This window comes from Drosophila biarmipes, chromosome 2R (genome assembly GCF_025231255.1).
Source record: "Drosophila biarmipes strain raj3 chromosome 2R, RU_DBia_V1.1, whole genome shotgun sequence".
In the NCBI taxonomy this organism is placed as follows: domain Eukaryota; kingdom Metazoa; phylum Arthropoda; class Insecta; order Diptera; family Drosophilidae; genus Drosophila; species Drosophila biarmipes.
This window is the reverse complement of record NC_066615.1, coordinates 7,928,447-7,949,961: the sequence shown is the minus strand read 5'-3', so window position 1 is coordinate 7,949,961 and position 21,515 is coordinate 7,928,447. Positions and strand designations below refer to the sequence as shown.

The 21,515-nt window shown below is 41.6% G+C and overlaps 4 protein-coding genes across 5 annotated transcripts; 1 reads left to right on the top strand and 3 right to left on the bottom strand.

Moving 5' to 3' along the window:
• Positions 1 to 643: 643 nt before the first annotated feature.
• LOC108026503 (uncharacterized) lies at positions 644 to 1,181 on the bottom strand. The gene has a single exon (XM_017097450.2). It carries the CDS (start codon positions 1,179 to 1,181, stop codon positions 693 to 695), a length of 489 nt encoding a protein of 162 aa, XP_016952939.1. The 3' UTR covers positions 644 to 692.
• Positions 1,182 to 2,187: 1,006 nt separating this feature from the next.
• Positions 2,188 to 4,050, bottom strand: LOC127010967 (uncharacterized). The gene is made up of 3 exons (XM_050887262.1): positions 4,030 to 4,050; positions 3,915 to 3,987; positions 2,188 to 3,836 (listed from the first exon to the last, which is right to left on the bottom strand). Exons 1-3 carry the CDS (start codon positions 4,048 to 4,050, stop codon positions 3,514 to 3,516), a joined length of 417 nt encoding a protein of 138 aa, XP_050743219.1. The 3' UTR covers positions 2,188 to 3,513.
• LOC108026954 (ornithine decarboxylase 2) lies at positions 4,002 to 7,087 on the top strand. 2 transcript variants are annotated; one of them, XM_044092289.2, is made up of 7 exons: positions 4,002 to 4,359; positions 4,654 to 4,983; positions 5,334 to 5,491; positions 5,549 to 5,846; positions 5,905 to 6,153; positions 6,566 to 6,634; positions 6,691 to 7,087. In XM_044092289.2, the coding sequence occupies exons 1-7, from the start codon at positions 4,300 to 4,302 to the stop codon at positions 6,865 to 6,867; spliced, it is 1,341 nt and encodes a 446-aa protein (XP_043948224.1). In that variant the 5' UTR covers positions 4,002 to 4,299; the 3' UTR covers positions 6,868 to 7,087. The 2 variants fall into 2 exon arrangements, with proteins under 2 accessions (XP_043948224.1, XP_016953656.1); XM_017098167.3 differs by having other exon boundaries at positions 4,649 to 4,983.
• A 1,563-nt stretch (positions 7,088 to 8,650) lies between these two features.
• LOC108026506 (putative protein TPRXL) lies at positions 8,651 to 9,109 on the bottom strand. The gene has a single exon (XM_017097451.1). It carries the CDS (start codon positions 9,107 to 9,109, stop codon positions 8,651 to 8,653), a length of 459 nt encoding a protein of 152 aa, XP_016952940.1.
• Between the last annotated feature and the right edge of the window lie 12,406 nt (positions 9,110 to 21,515).

Genomic DNA, 21,515 nt, shown 5'->3' with positions numbered 1-21,515 from the left:
TGGAAAGCTTTTGGTGTCGATTTAGACAATAGAGAATTTGCTGATTTTTTGCGTTAGTCTGTTGCTAGCGAGTGTGCAAATACAGGTACACAAACAAAACGGCTTTTTGCCTCTGACAATAAAAGTTTCTAAATAAATATGAACAAATAATAAATAATAAGCAAAACGCCTTTTTAATTTAAACTTTTCCGAATAAATAAGAACACAGAATGGCGATTAAAAGTTAATTAAGACAAGATTTATCAATCTTATAGGAACAACTAAATTATAGATTAGTTTAAATTGTTGTTGAGATTTCCAAATACCTATTTAGACTTTAGGCTACACGCGAAGAGAAGTATGCCCTACGGAAACTTACTTAAAAATCAGCGAAGTCACTAGTTGTAATCAAGTGGATTTTAATTATAAAAAATGATTACGGTACATTCTTTTTTAATTTAATTAAATACCCGCTTTTTTATCGTTAAAATTCAACCAATTTTCAGCCGAAACACTCGATATTAAGAAACACTAATTTTTAAGAATTTAAAACGTAGTTCCGATCTTCTACTTAACAAAAAATGCACACCCTTAAACCATGTCCTTTTGCCGACGGCGCAGCTGACACTTTCCCCAACTTAGCAAATTTTGGAACATATTTTAGACATTTTATTAGATGTTTTTGGCCAATCGTTTCCAATTCGTAAATATTCTTAGAATCGACCCCTGCGCTGGCGGAATCCGCGCTGGTTTCGTCGCCTCTGACGCCGTCCTGCTTGGCGCCTTATCTGACGGATCTCCTGGCGCTCCAGGCGTCCCTGGCGCCTCATCCGGTTCATCTGTCTCCTCAGCCTCCGAACCTGGCGCTCCAGCTTGGTCACCTCTTCCTCGGTGCTGGAGTTATTGTCACTAGGAGTGGGGGACGGGGGCGAAGAGGGCGTAGTCGGGGTCGCTGGTGTATTCGGGGTCGTCGGAGTGGTGGGCGAGCTTGGTGTGGATGGCGAGCTTGGGGTCGATGGCGAAGAAGGTGGTGTAGTTGGCGAAGATGATGGTGGGGTCGATGAAGCGGGTGGTGTGGCGGGTGGCGTGGCGGGTGGTGTGGCGGGTGGTGTGGCGGGTGGTGTGGCGGGATCAGTTCCTGCGGCGTAGGCAGTCGCAGCCAGAGCCAGAAGACCAAAGGCGAGGACGAATTTGGAGCACATCTTCTTTTCTGTGTGTCACTTAGTGGGGTACTGTGAATATTCTGATTGAAAATCGAGCTTTTATGGGGAAGAAATTGGTCTGGTCTGATTGCTTAATCTGTGTTTGCTCTGGAGGAATCTTTATTTGCGGGCTAAAGTAAACAGATTTAGTTCTCTATTCGGGGTTACGACATGAGGCGAACTAAAAATTAAAGATGGCTGTGGAAGGTTTTTTTGTTTTCGAACGAAACAATACATTTTTGAATTGGCTGCTACTAATAGTGCTTTTTTCGCAAGTGTGTAAATACAGGCACTTGGGGTAAAAAATAGATCAACAGATATTGTTTATTCGCCAGAGGTACCGGCACCTTAACAGCAATCTATATTTTTATAACCGCGAATATTGAAGCTTTGCACACCCATTCAGCTTAACCACCAAAACACCATTGGGCCCGTTATCTCCATTAAATCGTCAATAATAAAAAACTACTTTAAGATCCTGGAATTTAGTTTCTAAACCGCACACTCTAAATAAAATTTGGCAAAGAAATGTCCCTATTTGTATCTAAATTTTATGGTAAGGTATTTACTTGATTTTGGAATAGGGGCAATATTTAAAAACTAACCCGTCCGCCGACAGGATCAAACGCGAGGTATGAACACTCCAAGTACTGGGCCAATGTCTAACTTAAAACTGGTCTTAATGCAATTAATATCACGGTGGGCGGCAGTACACGTAGTTGGGAACATTCATATGAAGAGTGTGTAGAGACGAATTAAGTGAAAGTTCAGAACAGTTGAGCTGTGGGGGACGATGGCGATATTAACCTAGTTTTATTCGTCGATTGACATTTCATTTGTTAAAATCCGATGTCCGGATCAAAAGTTATTCTACACACAATCAAACAAAAAACTCTTATCGAGAAACTATTAGCATTTCAGCTTTTTTTTTTAATTCCCGCCAATCTAGCGGCTTTTTCAGAAGTCGTAAAACTATTTCTATATAAAAATGGCCACATTTACTAGATCAGTTCCAAAGTCTATTTGAAGGTACTGGAAATTTTAGACGGCGTTAAACAGCTTAACACTGGTAACATGTGAACTACTAAGACAACGTAATATTGTTACATGTCATTAAAAAAGGTATTTTGATACTGCTTACGTTTCTCTAAAATTATTTGTTTTAAAACCATTACGGGCAAACGTTTTCTTGTTCCGATTTTTGCTATTTTTTTTGTCCTAAAATATGGCTGTTGTGTTAATTAAAAAAAAAAAACGTCTGATGTTAAGCAAAAGCACATCTTAACGAGGTAAAATGGAAAAACGATATACCTACCAAATTTATTTACGTTCGGCACGCTGTAAATCAGTATATTTGTGCTTAGCTGTACAATTTTAATAAATCGTGTCAAATCAAATCTCAAAATTTTAGATCCTATAGTTTCCGAGATCTCAGCGTTCATACGGGCTGACGGACACATCTAGATCGACTCGGCCAGTAATCCTTATAAAGAATTACATTCTGTATGTGGTCGGAAACACTGTCTTCTACCTCTTACATACTTCTCAACGAATCTCTACGAGTTCTAAAATATTTTAGGTTATCTGAAAGGCTATTATAAAGCTGTATTACAAAACTTTACGCAAATATATGCTAAAAAGAAAATTAATCTGTAAAGTGCTTAGCTATACAAAGTATGATACAAAATTTAAATTTTCGCCATGGGCCAATGCAATTGAAATGGAACTGAATTTAACATCAAATTCTATGGGAACTCCTGGGACTGACGACCGGATTAATGACATTTTCAAGTAAATTTCCAGCAATCGAAGCGAATGATTTAAATGTTTTTATCTGTAAAAAAAACGAAACCAGATTTACAATTCAGCGTGAAAGTATTTGGGGTTCCGATTCCGTCACATTACTTAAAGTGCGCTCTCGGGTTAGCTTTTAAATCGTGTCGGTACTGATAATCTGAATCTGCCAATATCGATTACAATAGTTGGATTGATAGCTAGAGAATTTGCTCTGGAAAATTTACATTTTATTCACTTTACATGCCTGTGCAGCCGCGCGAGGGCATTAAAATTAGTTACGATGCCAAATATTGATTGTACATTTCGCATTCGGGCAAACGCCCATTTGGGGGAGAAGGGGCGACTAACGGCCATCGCAATCGCTTGACCTTTTGCCGCTAATGGGGACGCATTGTTCCCAGTTGAGGAACGTTTTCGGAGGAAATTCGCCAGTCTTTTGCGATTCGGGCACTGATAGCAATTGTATTATGGGACTGACCGGCGCCCCATTCAGTTGCGAGCAGTGCGAGATGGCGAGCGGTGGTACATCAGAAATTCAGTACTTCCATAACGAGCTGAGTATCCGCCGGCTGATCGAGCATTCAGATCTACAAAGCCTGGACCAGGCCCTCAACATCTGCGATCTGTCCAGTGTGGAGAGGAAGTATCGTCTTTGGCGAAGCTCCTGCCCAGGACAAAGCCCTACTACGCCATGAAGTGCGATGACGATCCGGTGGTGGTCAAGCTCTTGGCTGAGCTGGGAGCCGGATTCGACTGCGCCGCCAAAAACGAGCTTACTTACTCTAATAATCACACTCAAAAGCGCGTTTCGCCCAAACGTGGTCTTAGCACTCGTCGGCGCTTGGAAATATTCCACAGCTATTTCATCAAAATATACATATTAGTAATATAGCACGTACGCTAACACTAAAATGTTTTATGGTGCCGTGTGCTTACGTGCCCAGATGATAATCCGTATTGTTAAAATAATGGTAATGGCACCGTGGACAATGAATTCGAGGTGTACAAGCTGCACACGCTCTGTTCCGACTCAAAGTAGGCTTTAGCTAACTGAAACTTCAGAAGTGTTCATTTGCTTTTCAGTCTTATCGTGCGATTCAAGAGCGAGGCCAAGGAGGCACAGTGTCCACTGGGCGATAAATTTGGGTGCAATGCGTGTGTGGATGCTGCGGCCCTGATGCTGCTGGCGAAATCCCTGGACCTCAAGGTAACCGGCACCAGTTTCCACGTAGGCTCCTGATGCAGAGAGCTGGAGGCCTACGGTCGGGCTATCAAAAAGGCGAAAAATCTCTTCAAGTTTGGCGCGCTGCTCGGCTACGACATGGACTTTTTGGACATAGGAGGAGTTTTTCCCGGCAGCGATGATGGAAATTTTAAAAAGGTGGGTTAAAGGAAGCACTGCCCCTAAGCGAACGCATAAAAACTTTTCTCCAGGTAGCCGAGAGTGCTAACACTTCGGATCACTCTAACCATGTTCGTCTGTCTGCCTGGCCGTCTGCCTGTCTGTCCATCTACCTGTCCGTCTGTCTGTCTGCCCATGAACGCTGATAAACTATTACTACTACTCTTATCTTGTATTGGTCTCGTCGTTATCTATCGTTTGAACCCAAAACGTGCACATCTGTGCCCCTTATTTAGTTTGCTTGATTATCACTGATTTCACATTTCAGAGCAGCCAGAACCATCCCGGGTGAATGTCAAAAATCTATGGTGGATCAGTTTCAATCTGATCGTGATGATGAGCGGCGGGCCGAAAATTCAGTACTACGAGGGAGAGCTCAACATTCGTCGGGTGATCGAGCAGGCCGATTTGCAGAACTTGGATCAGGCTCTCAACATCTGTGATCTGTCAAGTCTCGAGCGGAAGCTTCGACTGTGGCAAAAACTTCTGCCAAGGATAGAACCCCACTATGCCGTTAAGTGCAATGACAATCCGGTGCTAGTCAAGTTTCTGGCGGATCTTGGAACAGGATTCGACTGCGCCTCCAAAAACGAACTGAAACTAGTGAGTACTCGAAGAGAACACTCTTATAATACTTTCTTTATTTGAAATAAGCTGCTAGAAGAGGGAGGGCCAAGCGGCTGTCCATATATTACGTAATCACGTTTTCGTTGATTTTTAGCCCCCTGCTGTCTTAATCAGAGCGGCCTCAAAGATGGCTTATCGCTGAAATTTGGTATGGGTATTATGTTAAATCACATACGATTTATGTCTTCTTCCAGATAGTATAAAACTGAACGAGTGCTATAAACACATTCTCTCTAAATGTGTATAAATATTAATATATATAATAAATTATGTAGATAACATGGGCCCATAAAAGCTAAGAAATGACATGTATGTAACAATTGTAGGTCCTAGGGCTTGGCGTGTCACCAGAACGTATTATCTTTGCTCATCCCTGTCGCCCCGCCAGCCATTTAAAGTATGCCAAGGAGCAGAAGGTCGTTAATGGCACGGTGGATAATGAGTTCGAGGTGTACAAGCTGCGCAAGCACTATCCGAACTCCAAGTAAGATCGTCCAACTACATGTTCTGGTGGTATATTGATAAAGTTCCCTATTTTCAGTCTCATCATAAGGTTCAAGAGCGAGGCCAAGGAGGCGTTGTGCCCATTGGGCGATAAATTTGGCTGCGATGCGGAGACAGACGCCGCGGCTCTAATGCTTCTTGCCAAAGCCCTGGATCTGAAGGTGACTGGCACCAGTTTCCATGTGGGTTCCGGATGCAGCGAGGTGGAGGCCTACGATCGGGCTATCGAGAAGGCCGAAAACATTTTTAGCTTTGGCGAGCTGATAGATCATAAGATGGATTTATTAGACGTTGGCGGAGGCTTTCCTGGCACAGATGATGAATTGTTCGAGAAGGTGGGTGCAGAAAAACGACCGGCTCATAGTTGTTCGTAAAGCCATAAATCGCTTACAGATAGCTACCGTTGTTAACACCTCGGTGCAGCTCCGTTTCCCCGATGAGCGTGTCCGCATAATTTCCGAGCCAGGACGTTTCTTTGTGGAGGCTGCCTACACATTGGTCTGCAAGGTTCACGCCAAGCGAGAGGTCCGTAACAAAAATGGAAAGCTGGAGACAATGATGTACTACCTCAATGATGGCATCTATGGAGTCTTTGCAGCCATGTTTTACTATCCCGAGGTGCTAACTCCTATCCTTTACCTGGTAAGAAAATAATTTGTCTCTAGGCAGCAAATCTCTTCATAAGTTATAAGCTTTAAAATGCATTTATATTCTTGGTCGGCTTCACTAAACGACTCTCCGTCCGTTTCTACGCAAACTAGTCTCTCAGCTTAAAAGCTATCGGACTACTCTAACATATAGATGTAAAAAAAAATAAAAAAGAATGAAATATATATTTTTCAAAATCACTGAAGTCAGAACAATCCTTAAAAATGTCACATGGTGTTGCTAAGTTGATTACTTCTTATAACTGTAAGGGTATACAAAATTCGGCTTGCCGAGGTTAATTTCCTTTCATTTTTTTTTTGTATTTTGTGTGTTTCTGGCTTTCCTGGCGCGTTAAATTCAATACCAACTAATATTAACGAGTACAAAATATAATAAATTATTACAGGATGAATCCGAGTCTCTGCCGAAGTTCAAGTCTGTGATTTGGGGACCCAGCTGCGATGCCCTAGATAAGGTAATCTAGTTAACTAAGGCGTTTAGTATTCACTTACTGGATTTGTTAACCCTTAGGTATCGGACGATTGGAGATTGCCGATCTTGAACTGTGGCGATCTTTTGGGTTTTCGCAACATGGGAGCCTACACAATGCCCATTGCCAGTCCCTTCAACGGATTCGATGTGCCCGAGACAAGGTACTTCCAGCAAAGCGACATAAAGTTGTCTTTCACGCAGGTATCCACCACTTAAAGTAAAAAAGTAATCCCCGAAATAAAAAGCAAGACAAAACACAAAGCAACTGTTCCCAAGATTGCATACTGACTTGTTGATAATGAGAACAAAGTGCTTAAGACAGAAAGCTCAGAAAACTACAAACTGCGCAAACCCAAAAATCTCATCGGACAGACAGACGGACTTGGCTAGATCGACTCGGCTAGTGATCCTGATCAAGAACATAAATACTTTATAGGGTAGAAAAGACTGGTAGAGTATCCTTTTACCAGTAACGAGTATAAATATATTACAAGATGAGAAAAGCTCATAAAATTATTGTAGCATGCTTTTGGGAAATGGAAATTCAGGCTAAACTGAGGGGCTAAAAGTTAAAGTCCTCAAATCAATAGTTTCCGTGCTTAATTATTCGTGCTTGATATTAAATGTTTGTTCTTGGTTCATGAAAATTTGCAATTCCCAACTTTTTACCTAAGTCTAGTAAAGTATGAATCTTCGATTTTAGCTAAGAAGCAATTCAAAACATGATGAATTATCTTAACATCACTAAGGACGGCAATACACGTACACAGAATCAATTTGATGAAATCCAGTATCAATTCGGCCCTGATATGTAACATATCAATTTGATATGATCGAAATGTTAAAAACGATATTTCGGTAATAACTTTTTACATTAGCGGTATCACTTTTTTTCTAGAAAAAAGCTTGGACAAATGCTTGATACACAGGCCTGAGGGTTAAGGGTTAGTGGTTCGAGTACTCCCCGCGACAAATTTATTTTTATTGAAATCTGAAATCATTTAAATGCAGCTTTGTTATAACAATTATAAGGCATTTCAGATATTATTCTTAAACACTCTAAGCATACTCTACCTTGGGGCGTATTTGAACCTGGTACCTTCAGCATCAGAGACAGACACCTTAGCAGCTGGTCTATCGCACAACGTTCTCAATTTCATGGTAAAATTGATATTTGTCGAAAAGACACAAACTTACCATGCGCATATCAAATTGATCTTGACGCATTTTTTTTCTGTGTAGTGGCAAAGCGCGCAAGAGAGCGTGCGAATGCTATTACCAAAACTAATACAATATATGAGTATTACACGAAACCGCATGGTATCCCATTTTATAATAGATAGACGATTCTATACCTTTGCTGGTCGTTCCCGTGAAAGCATTGTAGGTCGAAAGCTTCCCGATATTTAGAAAACTAAAACTAAGTGCATAAATAGTATATTTTCGTCTCATTTCAATTTACTACCGTATATGTTTTCCGAAAACGAAACTTAACGGTATTTGTAATATTTTGACATTAACTATCCGATCGTTCCTATCGCAGCTGCAGTACAGAATGAGAACATTTTGGAAAGTGTATTTCTTGTTTTGCTTGACAGGTATGTAGTCGCCAGAGTGACAAAACTAGCGCGACATAGGATAATATGTTAAGTTGTCCATTACCTAATAAAAAAAAATCTTTTTTTTTCTTATGTAAATTGTTATATTGTTGCGCCCTGGGCACCTTCCATCACGCTCCCTTTAGTAGAGTAAATGGCAACTGACAGTTGAGGCTCTCGACCATAGCGTTCTAAGTTATTTAATTCTTTTTTTGTTTCTGAAAAAATTATTGAAAATGTGGTTTACACCATGCATACATTTTGAAGAAAACAGTGAAGCCGAAAACCACGTTTGAGGTGCAACTCGAGGTAATGAGGGTGTCTTTAAAGTAAAGAAAACTTTTCTCTTCAAACAACCATTTAATTGTTTTCTTCACAATTAAATTGGGAAACATAACATCCTAGCCCCGACGGTTGCGCCTCCTTGCAGCACGCTGACGGCGTCTCGCTTGCTGCTTCTCTCGGCGAAGCTCCTTGCGCTCCTTGCGCTTCTGACGCCTCTCCTGTTGTCTCAGTTTGCGCGTCAGCCTGCGCTGCCTGCGAAGCTGTCTCTTCAGCTTTTTCACCTCGCTGGAGGTAGAGGAGGACGACTCAGTGGTAGTGCTCGTCGTGCTGGATGATGTGGTCGTCGAAGTCGAGGAAGGAGTCGAACTCGAAGAAGTGCTGGAAGGATCTGAAGTAGTCGAGGAACTCGAGCTCGAAGGATCTGAGGTAGTCGAGGAAGAGCTCGGATCCGAGGTGGTGGAGGACGAGGACGGGTCTGATGTCGTGGTGGACGAGGACGGATCTGATGTGGTGGCGCCAGAAGCGGCCGCGACGAGAGCCACAAGACCAAGGGCGAGGACTAGTTGGGATCGCATCCTTAGCTCTGTGTTTAACTGACTTTCCTAAAGAACTGTCCAGACTCCGATCTGAACTCGAATATTTATAGCGAATGTCTTAAACGGAGTGGTCCATTGGCCAGAAGCAGAATCTGTGCTTGTTTTAATGATCGTGTGAGGCACGTGGCCGAGGAAAGTTGCCTTCCGCATATATTTGTCCAGCTGAGCAATGGAGTATTTTGGTACGCTTTACGTTTTTGTAACCAAATGCGCAAACAATGCTGAATAACAGAAGGCTTGTTCTGAAAGATCATGAATAAAAAACTATTTAGAAACACAGCAATCAATAATCCAAAATTTTAGAGCGGGAAATCCAAATATGTTGGAGACTTTATTTTTCTCGGAAAAACAAATCTCTCGCTTACTTTTTGGCCGATGTTTAGGGGAACCCAGTTCCAGTTGGGAACTATATATTCTTGATCTTAATTCTGGGATCTCAGAAACTATTGAACTAGAGGGAGAAACTACGTAAAATTGACATAGTCTAAATTATTGTGAAAGTATTTTTCAAATTTTGCTTGACTTTGTTTTCTTTATGGGAGGTTAGGCATAAATATACCTGAAAAAAGGATTTTTGGAATGGTTTTATCCCGCTAGATACCAAACAAATACTTTAGGTTGGGCAGAAACGGTCAGCCGGACTTACTTAATGGGTTCGGAAACGTCTCCTTTACAGCGTTGCGAACTTCTGACTTAAGCCATTATACCATTTTTAAAAATGGCTATTTATTTTGATTTTTAGTAATCTGTTGTTTCATTGGAAAACCTAATACTCGCATTACAATTAAAATTTTAGCACAGCTGTTCTTCAAAAAGACTAGCTCTGTAAAACTTATGGTGCAGAAGATTTAAAGACTTAAACTTTAACCGTTAAGCAGCGAGTTTAACAAATTCCTGGACCCCTAAATGAGGCTTATTGATAACTGCCAAAAATGGCCAACGACTAAGAGGAAATACATGATGACCCATCTAGAAATTCGAAGCCTACATTTAAGCTTACATTTTTATTAGGCCAAAAGCTATGTCGGTCGTGAAAAGCTCGGGGTTTTAGAAATGTTTTTTGCGGTTAAGGTGTTCAAGCGAATAAACAATAGCTGTTCCTCTATTTATAATCCAAAGTGCCTGTATTTGCAAACTTGGTACAATAGGTTGTTAGTAGCAGCCAATCCAAAAATGCGGTATTGTTTAATTCGAATACAAAGCAACTTTTCACAGCCATCTTCAGCTTTAAGTTTGTCTCATCTCTGAACCCCGCATGGAGGATGGAACCTGTTTGCTTTTGCAAGCAAATAAAGATGCCTCCAGAGCAAACACAGATTCAGCAATCAGACTAGATCAGCGGATATCTTCCCTATAAAAAGTCCACTTTGAAGCAGAATATACACAGTGCCCCATTAAGTGACAGACAGAACTTAAGATGCGCTCCCGATTCGTCCTCGCCTTTGGTCTATTGGCCCTTGCTGCGACTGCCTACGCCGCAACTGGTCCCGCCACACCACCCGCTTCATCGACCCCACCATCATCTCCACCAGCGTCTCCACCATCTTCGGCATCGACACCTCCAGCTTCGCCGGCGACACCAAGCTCGCCAGCCTCGTCCGCTTCTCCGACTTCACCCACCACTCCAAGCACCTCGCCGGCGTCGCCAGCGACCCCGACTTCGGCAAGTAGCTCTTCCACGCCGTCCTCTTCGGACAGTGCGTCCCCGACTTCTGACAGTAGCTCGTCGTCCTCGACCATTGAGGAAGAGGTGACCAGGCTGGAGCACCAGACTAGGAGGCTTCAAAAAGAGATGAAACAGTTGAGGCGCCAGGAGCGCAAACAGAGCCGGAAGTTTCAACAGGCGATTAACCGGATAAGGCGCCGACCAGAACGTCGTCACGTTCGACGCGGATCACGTCAGCGTGGATCCCGTCGTCGCCGGGGTTGAGTCCCAAGATTTATAGGTCCTTGAATTCTACTTTCAAGCCGCAATCACGGGATTTTATGGCCACAAATATAAAATAAAATAAAAATGAAATTCAAAAAGATTATAGGTTGAAGAACTTTCCAGTTGCGCGTGTTTTATAATTTCAGCTGCGAGATTTAAAAAACATTTGAAAAACGTAGTTACATATATTATGTCTGTGACCATTCCTGGCAAAGTAAACTCTTCTTCCTATGAATATTTATTTCATTTTAATTTATTAAACTTTTGACAGGAACAAATAATTTAAACACTTAAAAATTTGTACATCCTAAGCTGGGCCGTTCTCTTACAAACCGCACACATTTTTTAAGTTGACATCTTTGATTGGCCTGAAACTTTTTGCACAAATACTATTGGCGAATAAGTAAACACGTGTATCAGGGCCGAAAAAAATTGATTTTTTTAGTTCGAATTTTTTTAAGATGTACAAAATAGATATTTTTTAAAAAGTACCCCCTGTTTACAAGTCTTCTACATCTGTAGTTATCCGATTTCTTTTATGTCTTTTGCATAAAATCCTCTGAAACCTCTGCTGTTTTAATACATTTTTTTAAGCACACAAAATGTTTAAACTCTTCAAACAAAAACAAATTTTAATTAAAAAAAAATTGTGTAACTATTGCCCCTGCAAAAAAATTGTTTTTTTTTTTTAATTTTAAAATATGCCCCCATTCGTATCCTACAATCGTTTTTTATAGGTTGGATCATTTTTTTTTTTTGTTTTCAAGATATCGAATATAATGTAGAAAGCCCTCTGATATTTCACCAGCCATCTCGCTCGCTCTCATTAGAAGCTTAAGGCGTTCGTATTTCTGAGTTATTTAAAAAGTATTTAGTTTAACAATTCTAAATTTATTTATTTTTTATTGTATTTGTTTTTATATGGGTTTTTTCTTAATATATTTACTACATAAATTATGCTATTATTTAACACAAGTCGATTTAAGTAAACTTTTTTTTGGCCAAACTTGTTCGGTTTCTAAAAGAACGGCCCAGCTGAAGGGCAGTGAAAGTTAGAGCGATATGTAGACTTCTTCAGAAAACTTCCGCTTGACACTGCCTCCGGAAATTATACGCTCCCTTGGCGCGAACATGCTGAGTAACGGGTATCTAATAGTCGAATTAGGCTTTCTTTCTTGCTTTCTAAATAAAGTTTATGCTACAATTTATTAGTCCGCCAAATTTAACTTGCGAACTTGGTCTTCCTATTTATTCATAAACGTTTATCATCACGGTCTTTCGCCGCAAAAAGGCGTTCTGTTTATGTACCTGTGTTTGCACACTCGCTACCAACAGACTTACTCGAAAAGTCAGCGAATTCGCCATTGCTTGAATCGACACCAAAAACTTTCCGCTGTCGTTTTAAGACTTAGTGAACAAGTGCCCAGCTTGGCCCCGGGCCACATATAAGGATTAAGAACAAGCACAAATTCGGCTTTTGCACCACCCCATTAAATATATTCGCCATAAATTCGAGTTCGGCTCGGAGTCTGTACAGTTCCTTAGCACCGTCAATTACACACGGAGCTAAAGATGCGATCCCAACTAGTCCGCGCCCTTGGTCTTGTGGCTCTCGTCGCGGCCGCTTTTGGCGCAACCACATCAGATCCATCTTCGTCTACTACCACATCAGATCCGACCTAGTCCACCACCACATCGGATCCGTCCTCGTCTTCCACTACATCTGATCCGAGTTCGAGTTCCTCGACTACCTTAGATCCCTCGAGTTCGAGTTCCTCGAGTACTTCAGATACTTCCAGCACTTCCTCGACTTCGACGACATCGACCTCGCTGTCTTCTCGACCACCAGCGAGGTGGAAAAGCTGAAGAGACAGCTTCGCAGGCAGCGCAAGCTGAAACGCAATGTGAGGAGAACGTATAATTTCCGGAGGAAGTGTCAAGCGGCAGTTTTCTGATGTCTATTCAGATGTCTACATATCGCTCTATCTTTCACTGCCCCTGAGCTGGGCCGTTCTTTTACAAACCGAACAAATTTGGCCAAAAAAAAGTTTAAAGTTTTAGTCGACTTGTGTTAAACAATAGCATAATAAATGTAGTAAAATTAAAAAAAAACTTTTAAAGACAAAATAAATACTCCTTTGATCTAAATCAAAAATAATTCCTTTTAATACCCGTTGCTCGTAGAGTAAAAGGGTATACTAGATTCGTCAGAAAGTATGTAACAGGTTAAAGGAAGCGTTTCCGACCCCATAAAGTATATATATTCTTGATCAGGATCACTAGCCGAGTCCGTCCGTCCGTATGATTATTTGGGGCAATAGTTAAAAAATTTTAAAATTTTGTGTAATTAAATAAAATTTATTTAATAAGCTGAGGTTTCAGAGGATTTTATGCAATAGAGATGAAATCAATCGGATAACTGCAGTTGGAGATATAGACTTGTAAATAGAGGTTACTTTTTAAAAACTATCTTTATATCTATCTATTTCTGTAACTTGGGAAACATAACATCCTAGCCCCGACGGTTGCGCCTCCTTGCAGCACGCTGACGGCGTCTCGCTTGCTGCTTCTCTCGGCGAAGCTCCTTGCGCTCCTTGCGCTTCTGACGCCTCTCCTGTTGTCTCAGTTTGCGCGTCAGCCTGCGCTGCCTGCGAAGCTGTCTCTTCAGCTTTTTCACCTCGCTGGAGGTAGAGGAGGACGACTCAGTGGTAGTGCTCGTCGTGCTGGATGATGTGGTCGTCGAAGTCGAGGAAGGAGTCGAACTCGAAGAAGTGCTGGAAGGATCTGAAGTAGTCGAGGAACTCGAGCTCGAAGGATCTGAGGTAGTCGAGGAAGAGCTCGGATCCGAGGTGGTGGAGGACGAGGACGGGTCTGATGTCGTGGTGGACGAGGACGGATCTGATGTGGTGGCGCCAGAAGCGGCCGCGACGAGAGCCACAAGACCAAGGGCGAGGACTAGTTGGGATCGCATCCTTAGCTCTGTGTTTAACTGACTTTCCTAAAGAACTGTCCAGACTCCGATCTGAACTCGAATATTTATAGCGAATGTCTTAAACGGAGTGGTCCATTGGCCAGAAGCAGAATCTGTGCTTGTTTTAATGATCGTGTGAGGCACGTGGCCGAGGAAAGTTGCCTTCCGCATATATTTGTCCAGCTGAGCAATGGAGTATTTTGGTACGCGTTACGTTGTTGTAACCAAATGCGCAAACAATGCTGAATAACAGAAGGCTTGTTCTGAAAGATCATGAATAAAAAACTATTTAGAAACACAGCAATCAATAATCCAAAATTTTAGAGCAGGAAATCCAAATACGTAGGAGACTTTATTTTTCTCGGAAAAACAAATCTCTCGCTTACTTTTTGGCCGATGTTTAGGGGAACCCAGTTCCAGTTGGGAACTATATATTCTTGATCTTAATTCTGGGATCTCAGAAACTATTGAACTAGAGGGAGAAACTACGTAAAATTGACATAGTCTAAATTATTCTGAAAGTATTTTTCAAATTTTGCTTGACTTTGTTTTCTTTATGGGAGGTTAGGCATAAATATACCTGAAAAAAGGATTTTTGGAATGGTTTTATCCCGCTAGATACCAAACAAATACTTTAGGTTGGGCAGAAACGGTCAGCCGGACTTACTTAATGGGTTCGGAAACGTCTCCTTTACAGCGTTGCGAACTTCTGACTTAAGCCATTATACCATTTTTAAAAATGGCTATTTATTTTGATTTTTAGTAATCTGTTGTTTCATTGGAAAACCTAATACTCGCATTACAATTAAAATTTTAGCACAGCTGTTCTTCAAAAAGACTAGCTCTGTAAAACTTATGGTGCAGAAGATTTAAAGACTTAAACTTTAACCGTTAAGCAGCGAGTTTAACAAATTCCTGGACCCCTAAATGAGGCTTATTGATAACTGCCAAAAATGGCCAACGACTAAGAGGAAATACATGATGACCCATCTAGAAATTCGAAGCCTACATTTAAGCTTACATTTTTATTAGGCCAAAAGCTATGTCGGTCGTGAAAAGCTCGGGGTTTTAGAAATGTTTTTTGCGGTTAAGGTGTTCAAGCGAATAAACAATAGCTGTTCCTCTATTTATAATCCAAAGTGCCTGTATTTGCAAACTTGGTACAATAGGTTGTTAGTAGCAGCCAATCCAAAAATGCGGTATTGTTTAATTCGAATACAAAGCAACTTTTCACAGCCATCTTCAGCTTTAAGTTTGTCTCATCTCTGAACCCCGCATGGAGGATGGAACCTGTTTGCTTTTGCAAGCAAATAAAGATGCCTCCAGAGCAAACACAGATTCAGCAATCAGACTAGATCAGCGGATATCTTCCCTATAAAAAGTCCACTTTGAAGCAGAATATACACAGTGCCCCATTAAGTGACAGACAGAACTTAAGATGCGCTCCCGATTCGTCCTCGCCTTTGGTCTATTGGCCCTTGCTGCGACTGCCTACGCCGCAACTGGTCCCGCCACACCACCCGCTTCATCGACCCCACCATCATCTCCACCAGCGTCTCCACCATCTTCGGCATCGACACCTCCAGCTTCGCCGGCGACACCAAGCTCGCCAGCCTCGTCCGCTTCTCCGACTTCACCCACCACTCCAAGCACCTCGCCGGCGTCGCCAGCGACCCCGACTTCGGCAAGTAGCTCTTCCACGCCGTCCTCTTCGGACAGTGCGTCCCCGACTTCTGACAGTAGCTCGTCGTCCTCGACCATTGAGGAAGAGGTGACCAGGCTGGAGCACCAGACTAGGAGGCTTCAAAAAGAGATGAAACAGTTGAGGCGCCAGGAGCGCAAACAGAGCCGGAAGTTTCAACAGGCGATTAACCGGATAAGGCGCCGACCAGAACGTCGTCACGTTCGACGCGGATCACGTCAGCGTGGATCCCGTCGTCGCCGGGGTTGAGTCCCAAGATTTATAGGTCCTTGAATTCTACTTTCAAGCCGCAATCACGGGATTTTATGGCCACAAATATAAAATAAAATAAAAATGAAATTCAAAAAGATTATAAGTTGAAGAAACTTCCAGTAGCGCGTGTTTTTAATTTCAGCTGCGAGATTTAAAAAACATTTGAAAAACGTAGTTACATATATTATGTCTGTGACCATTCCTGGCAAAATAAACTCTTCTTCCTATGAATAAACTTTTGACAGGAACAAATAATTTTAACACTTAAAAATTTGTACATCCTAAGCTGGGCCGTTCTCTTACAAACCGCACACATTTTTTAAGTTGACATCTTTGATTGGCCTGAAACTTTTTGCACAAATACTATTGGCGAATAAGTAAACACGTGTATCAGGGCCGAAAAAAATTGATTTTTTTAGTTCGAATTTTTTTAAGATGTACAAAATAGATATTTTTTAAAAAGTACCCCCTGTTTACAAGTCTTCTACATCTGTAGTTATCCGATTTCTTTTATGTCTTTTGCATAAAATCCTCTGAAACCTCTGCTGTTTTAATACATTTTTTTAAGCACACAAAATGTTTAAACTCTTCAAACAAAAACAAATTTTACTTAAAAAAAAATTGTGTAACTATTGCCCCTGCAAAAAAAATGGTTTTTTTTTTAATTTTAAAATATGCCCCCATTCGTATCCTACAATCGTTTTTTATAGGTTGGATCATTTTTTTTTTTTTTGTTTTCAAGATATCGAATATAATGTAGAAAGCCCTCTGATATTTCACCAGCCATCTCGCTCGCTCTCATTAGAAGCTTAAGGCGTTCGTATTTCTGAGTTATTTAAAAAGTATTTAGTTTAACAATTCTAAATTTATTTATTTTTTATTGTATTTGTTTTTATATAGGTTTTTTCTTAATATATTTACTACATAAATTATGCTATTATTTAACACAAATCGATTTAAGTAAACTTTTTTTTGGCCAAACTTGTTCGGTTTCTAAAAGAACGGCCCAGCTGAAGGGCAGTGAAAGTTAGAGCGATATGTAGACTTCTTCAGAAAACTTCCGCTTGACACTGCCTCCGGAAATTATACGCTCCCTTGGCGCGAACATGCTGAGTAACGGGTATCTAATAGTCGAATTAGGCTTTCTTTCTTGCTTTCTAAATAAAGTTTATGCTACAATTTATTAGTCCGCCAAATTTAACTTGCGAACTTGGTCTTCCTATTTATTCATAAACGTTTATCATCACGGTCTTTCAACGCAAAAAGGCGTTCTGTTTATGTACCTGTGTTTGCACACTCGCTACCAACAGACTTACTCGAAAAGTCAGCGAATTCGCCATTGCTTGAATCGACACCAAAAACTTTCCGCTGTCGTTTTAAGACTTAGTGAATAAGTGCCCAGCTTGGCCCCGGGCCACATATAAGGATTAAGAACAAGCACAAATTCGGCTTTTGCACCACCCCATTAAATATATTCGCCATAAATTCGAGTACGGCTCGGAGTCTGTACAGTTCCTTAGCACCGTCAATTACACACGGAGCTAAAGATGCGATCCCAACTAGTCCGCGCCCTTGGTCTTGTGGCTCTCGTCGCGGCCGCTTTTGGCGCAACCACATCAGATCCATCTTCGTCTACTACCACATCAGATCCGACCTAGTCCACCACAACATCGGATCCGTCCTCGTCTTCCACTACATCTGATCCGAGTTCGAGTTCCTCGACTACCTTAGATCCCTCGAGTTCGAGTTCCTCGAGTACTTCAGATACTTCCAGCACTTCCTCGACTTCGACGACATCGACCTCGCTGTCTTCTCGACCACCAGCGAGGTGGAAAAGCTGAAGAGACAGCTTCGCAGGCAGCGCAAGCTGAAACGCAATGTGAGGAGAACGTATAATTTCCGGAGGAAGTGTCAAGCGGCAGTTTTCTGATGTCTATTCAGATGTCTACATATCGCTCTATCTTTCACTGCCCCTGAGCTGGGCCGTTCTTTTACAAACCGAACAAATTTGGCCAAAAAAAAGTTTAAAGTTTTAGTCGACTTGTGTTAAACAATAGCATAATAAATGTAGTAAAATTAAAAAAAAACTTTTAAAGACAAAATAAATACTCCTTTGATCTAAATCAAAAATAATTCCTTTTAATACCCGTTGCTCGTAGAGTAAAAGGGTATACTAGATTCGTCAGAAAGTATGTAACAGGTTAAAGGAAGCGTTTCCGACCCCATAAAGTATATATATTCTTGATCAGGATCACTAGCCGAGTCCGTCCGTCCGTATGATTATTTGGGGCAATAGTTAAAAAATTTTAAAATTTTGTGTAATTAAATAAAATTTATTTAATAAGCTGAGGTTTCAGAGGATTTTATGCAATAGAGATGAAATCAATCGGATAACTGCAGTTGGAGATATAGACTTGTAAATAGAGGTTACTTTTTAAAAACTATCTTTATATCTATCTATTTCTGTAACTTGGGAAACATAACATCCTAGCCCCGACGGTTGCGCCTCCTTGCAGCACGCTGACGGCGTCTCGCTTGCTGCTTCTCTCGGCGAAGCTCCTTGCGCTCCTTGCGCTTCTGACGCCTCTCCTGTTGTCTCAGTTTGCGCGTCAGCCTGCGCTGCCTGCGAAGCTGTCTCTTCAGCTTTTTCACCTCGCTGGAGGTAGAGGAGGACGACTCAGTGGTAGTGCTCGTCGTGCTGGATGATGTGGTCGTCGAAGTCGAGGAAGGAGTCGAACTCGAAGAAGTGCTGGAAGGATCTGAAGTAGTCGAGGAACTCGAGCTCGAAGGATCTGAGGTAGTCGAGGAAGAGCTCGGATCCGAGGTGGTGGAGGACGAGGACGGGTCTGATGTCGTGGTGGACGAGGACGGATCTGATGTGGTGGCGCCAGAAGCGGCCGCGACGAGAGCCACAAGACCAAGGGCGAGGACTAGTTGGGATCGCATCCTTAGCTCTGTGTTTAACTGACTTTCCTAAAGAACTGTCCAGACTCCGATCTGAACTCGAATATTTATAGCGAATGTCTTAAACGGAGTGGTCCATTGGCCAGAAGCAGAATCTGTGCTTGTTTTAATGATCGTGTGAGGCACGTGGCCGAGGAAAGTTGCCTTCCGCATATATTTGTCCAGCTGAGCAATGGAGTATTTTGGTACGCGTTACGTTGTTGTAACCAAATGCGCAAACAATGCTGAATAACAGAAGGCTTGTTCTGAAAGATCATGAATAAAAAACTATTTAGAAACACAGCAATCAATAATCCAAAATTTTAGAGCAGGAAATCCAAATATGTAGGAGACTTTATTTTTCTCGGAAAAACAAATCTCTCGCTTACTTTTTGGCCGATGTTTAGGGGAACCCAGTTCCAGTTGGGAACTATATATTCTTGATCTTAATTCTGGGATCTCAGAAACTATTGAACTAGAGGGAGAAACTACGTAAAATTGACATAGTCTAAATTATTGTGAAAGTATTTTTCAAATTTTGCTTGACTTTGTTTTCTTTATGGGAGGTTAGGCATAAATATACCTGAAAAAAGGATTTTTGGAATGGTTTTATCCCGCTAGATACCAAACAAATACTTTAGGTTGGGCAGAAACGTTCAGCCGGACTTACTTAATGGGTTCGGAAACGTCTCCTTTACAGCGTTGCGAACTTCTGACTTAAGCCATTATACCATTTTTAAAAATGTCTATTTATTTTGATTTTTAGTAATCTGTTGTTTCATTGGAAAACCTAATACTCGCATTACAATTAAAATTTTAGCACAGCTGTTCTTCAAAAAGACTAGCTCTGTAAAACTTATGGTGCAGAAGATTTAAAGACTTAAACTTTAACCGTTAAGCAGCGAGTTTAACAAATTCCTGGACCCCTAAATGAGGCTTATTGATAACTGCCAAAAATGGCCAACGACTAAGAGGAAATACATGATGACCCATCTAGAAATTCGAAGCCTACATTTAAGCTTACATTTTTATTAGGCCAAAAGCTATGTCGGTCGTGAAAAGCTCGGGGTTTTAGAAATGTTTTTTTTCGGTTAAGGTGTTCAAGCGAATAAACAATAGCTGTTCCTCTATTTATAATCCAAAGTGCCTGTATTTGCAAACTTGGTACAATAGGTTGTTAGTAGCAGCCAATCCAAAAATGCGGTATTGTTTAATTCGAATACAAAGCAACTTTTCACAGCCATCTTCAGCTTTAAGTTTGTCTCATCTCTGAACCCCGCATGGAGGATGGAACCTGTTTGCTTTTGCAAGCAAATAAAGATGCCTCCAGAGCAAACACAGATTCAGCAATCAGACTAGATCAGCGGATATCTTCCCTATAAAAAGTCCACTTTGAAGCAGAATATACACAGTGCCCCATTAAGTGACAGACAGAACTTAAGATGCGCTCCCGATTCGTCCTCGCCTTTGGTCTATTGGCCCTTGCTGCGACTGCCTACGCCGCAACTGGTCCCGCCACACCACCCGCTTCATCGACCCCACCATCATCTCCACCAGCGTCTCCACCATCTTCGGCATCGACACCTCCAGCTTCGCCGGCGACACCAAGCTCGCCAGCCTCGTCCGCTTCTCCGACTTCACCCACCACTCCAAGCACCTCGCCGGCGTCGCCAGCGACCCCGAATTCGGCAAGTAGCTCTTCCACGCCGTCCTCTTCGGACAGTGCGTCCCCGACTTCTGACAGTAGCTCGTCGTCCTCGACCATTGAGGAAGAGGTGACCAGGCTGGAGCACCAGACTAGGAGGCTTCAAAAAGAGATGAAACAGTTGAGGCGCCAGGAGCGCAAACAGAGCCGGAAGTTTCAACAGGCGATTAACCGGATAAGGCGCCGACCAGAACGTCGTCACGTTCGACGCGGATCACGTCAGCGTGGATCCCGTCGTCGCCGGGGTTGATTCCCAAGATTTATAGGTCCTTGAATTCTACTTTCAAGCCGCAATCACGGGATTTTATGGCCATAAATATAAAAAAATGCTTAAAAGAAATGCATATTCCTTCGGAAAGTGTGCTTTATCAGGAAAGAACATCAAGCAAAGTTACCTTTAATATATATAACGAAAATAGTAAAGTTATCTTTTGGATTTCTTGAAATTTTTTTACAAGAGGTACAAAAAGTAAAAAAAAAAACATTAGAGGACCGTTGAATAATATTAGATAAATTTAAGAGGTATTTGATACCCATACTTACTCAAACTTATGTAGTCCTCCCTTGACTTGAGTTAGGAAACTGATTTTATACGGTTTTTAAAGATAGACTGTCTCAGATATTCCCCTTTTTTATATTTACGCTCCAAAAAATAACACAATCGTTTGGACTCAGGAATTTGTTAATCCTATAAAAGAGAAGCATACTCATAGACGCCTTTATAAGAGGAATCCTCTCAGATTTCTATACCCCCTGAGTAATGGTAGGCATTTGTGTGTTTATTTGCTTTCGGTGACTATTTTGGTTAAGGAAATGACCTTCGCATTAATTTCTGAAGAACTCGTTCCTGTTCAACCGCGGCGGTTGCGCTGGCGCTGTCGT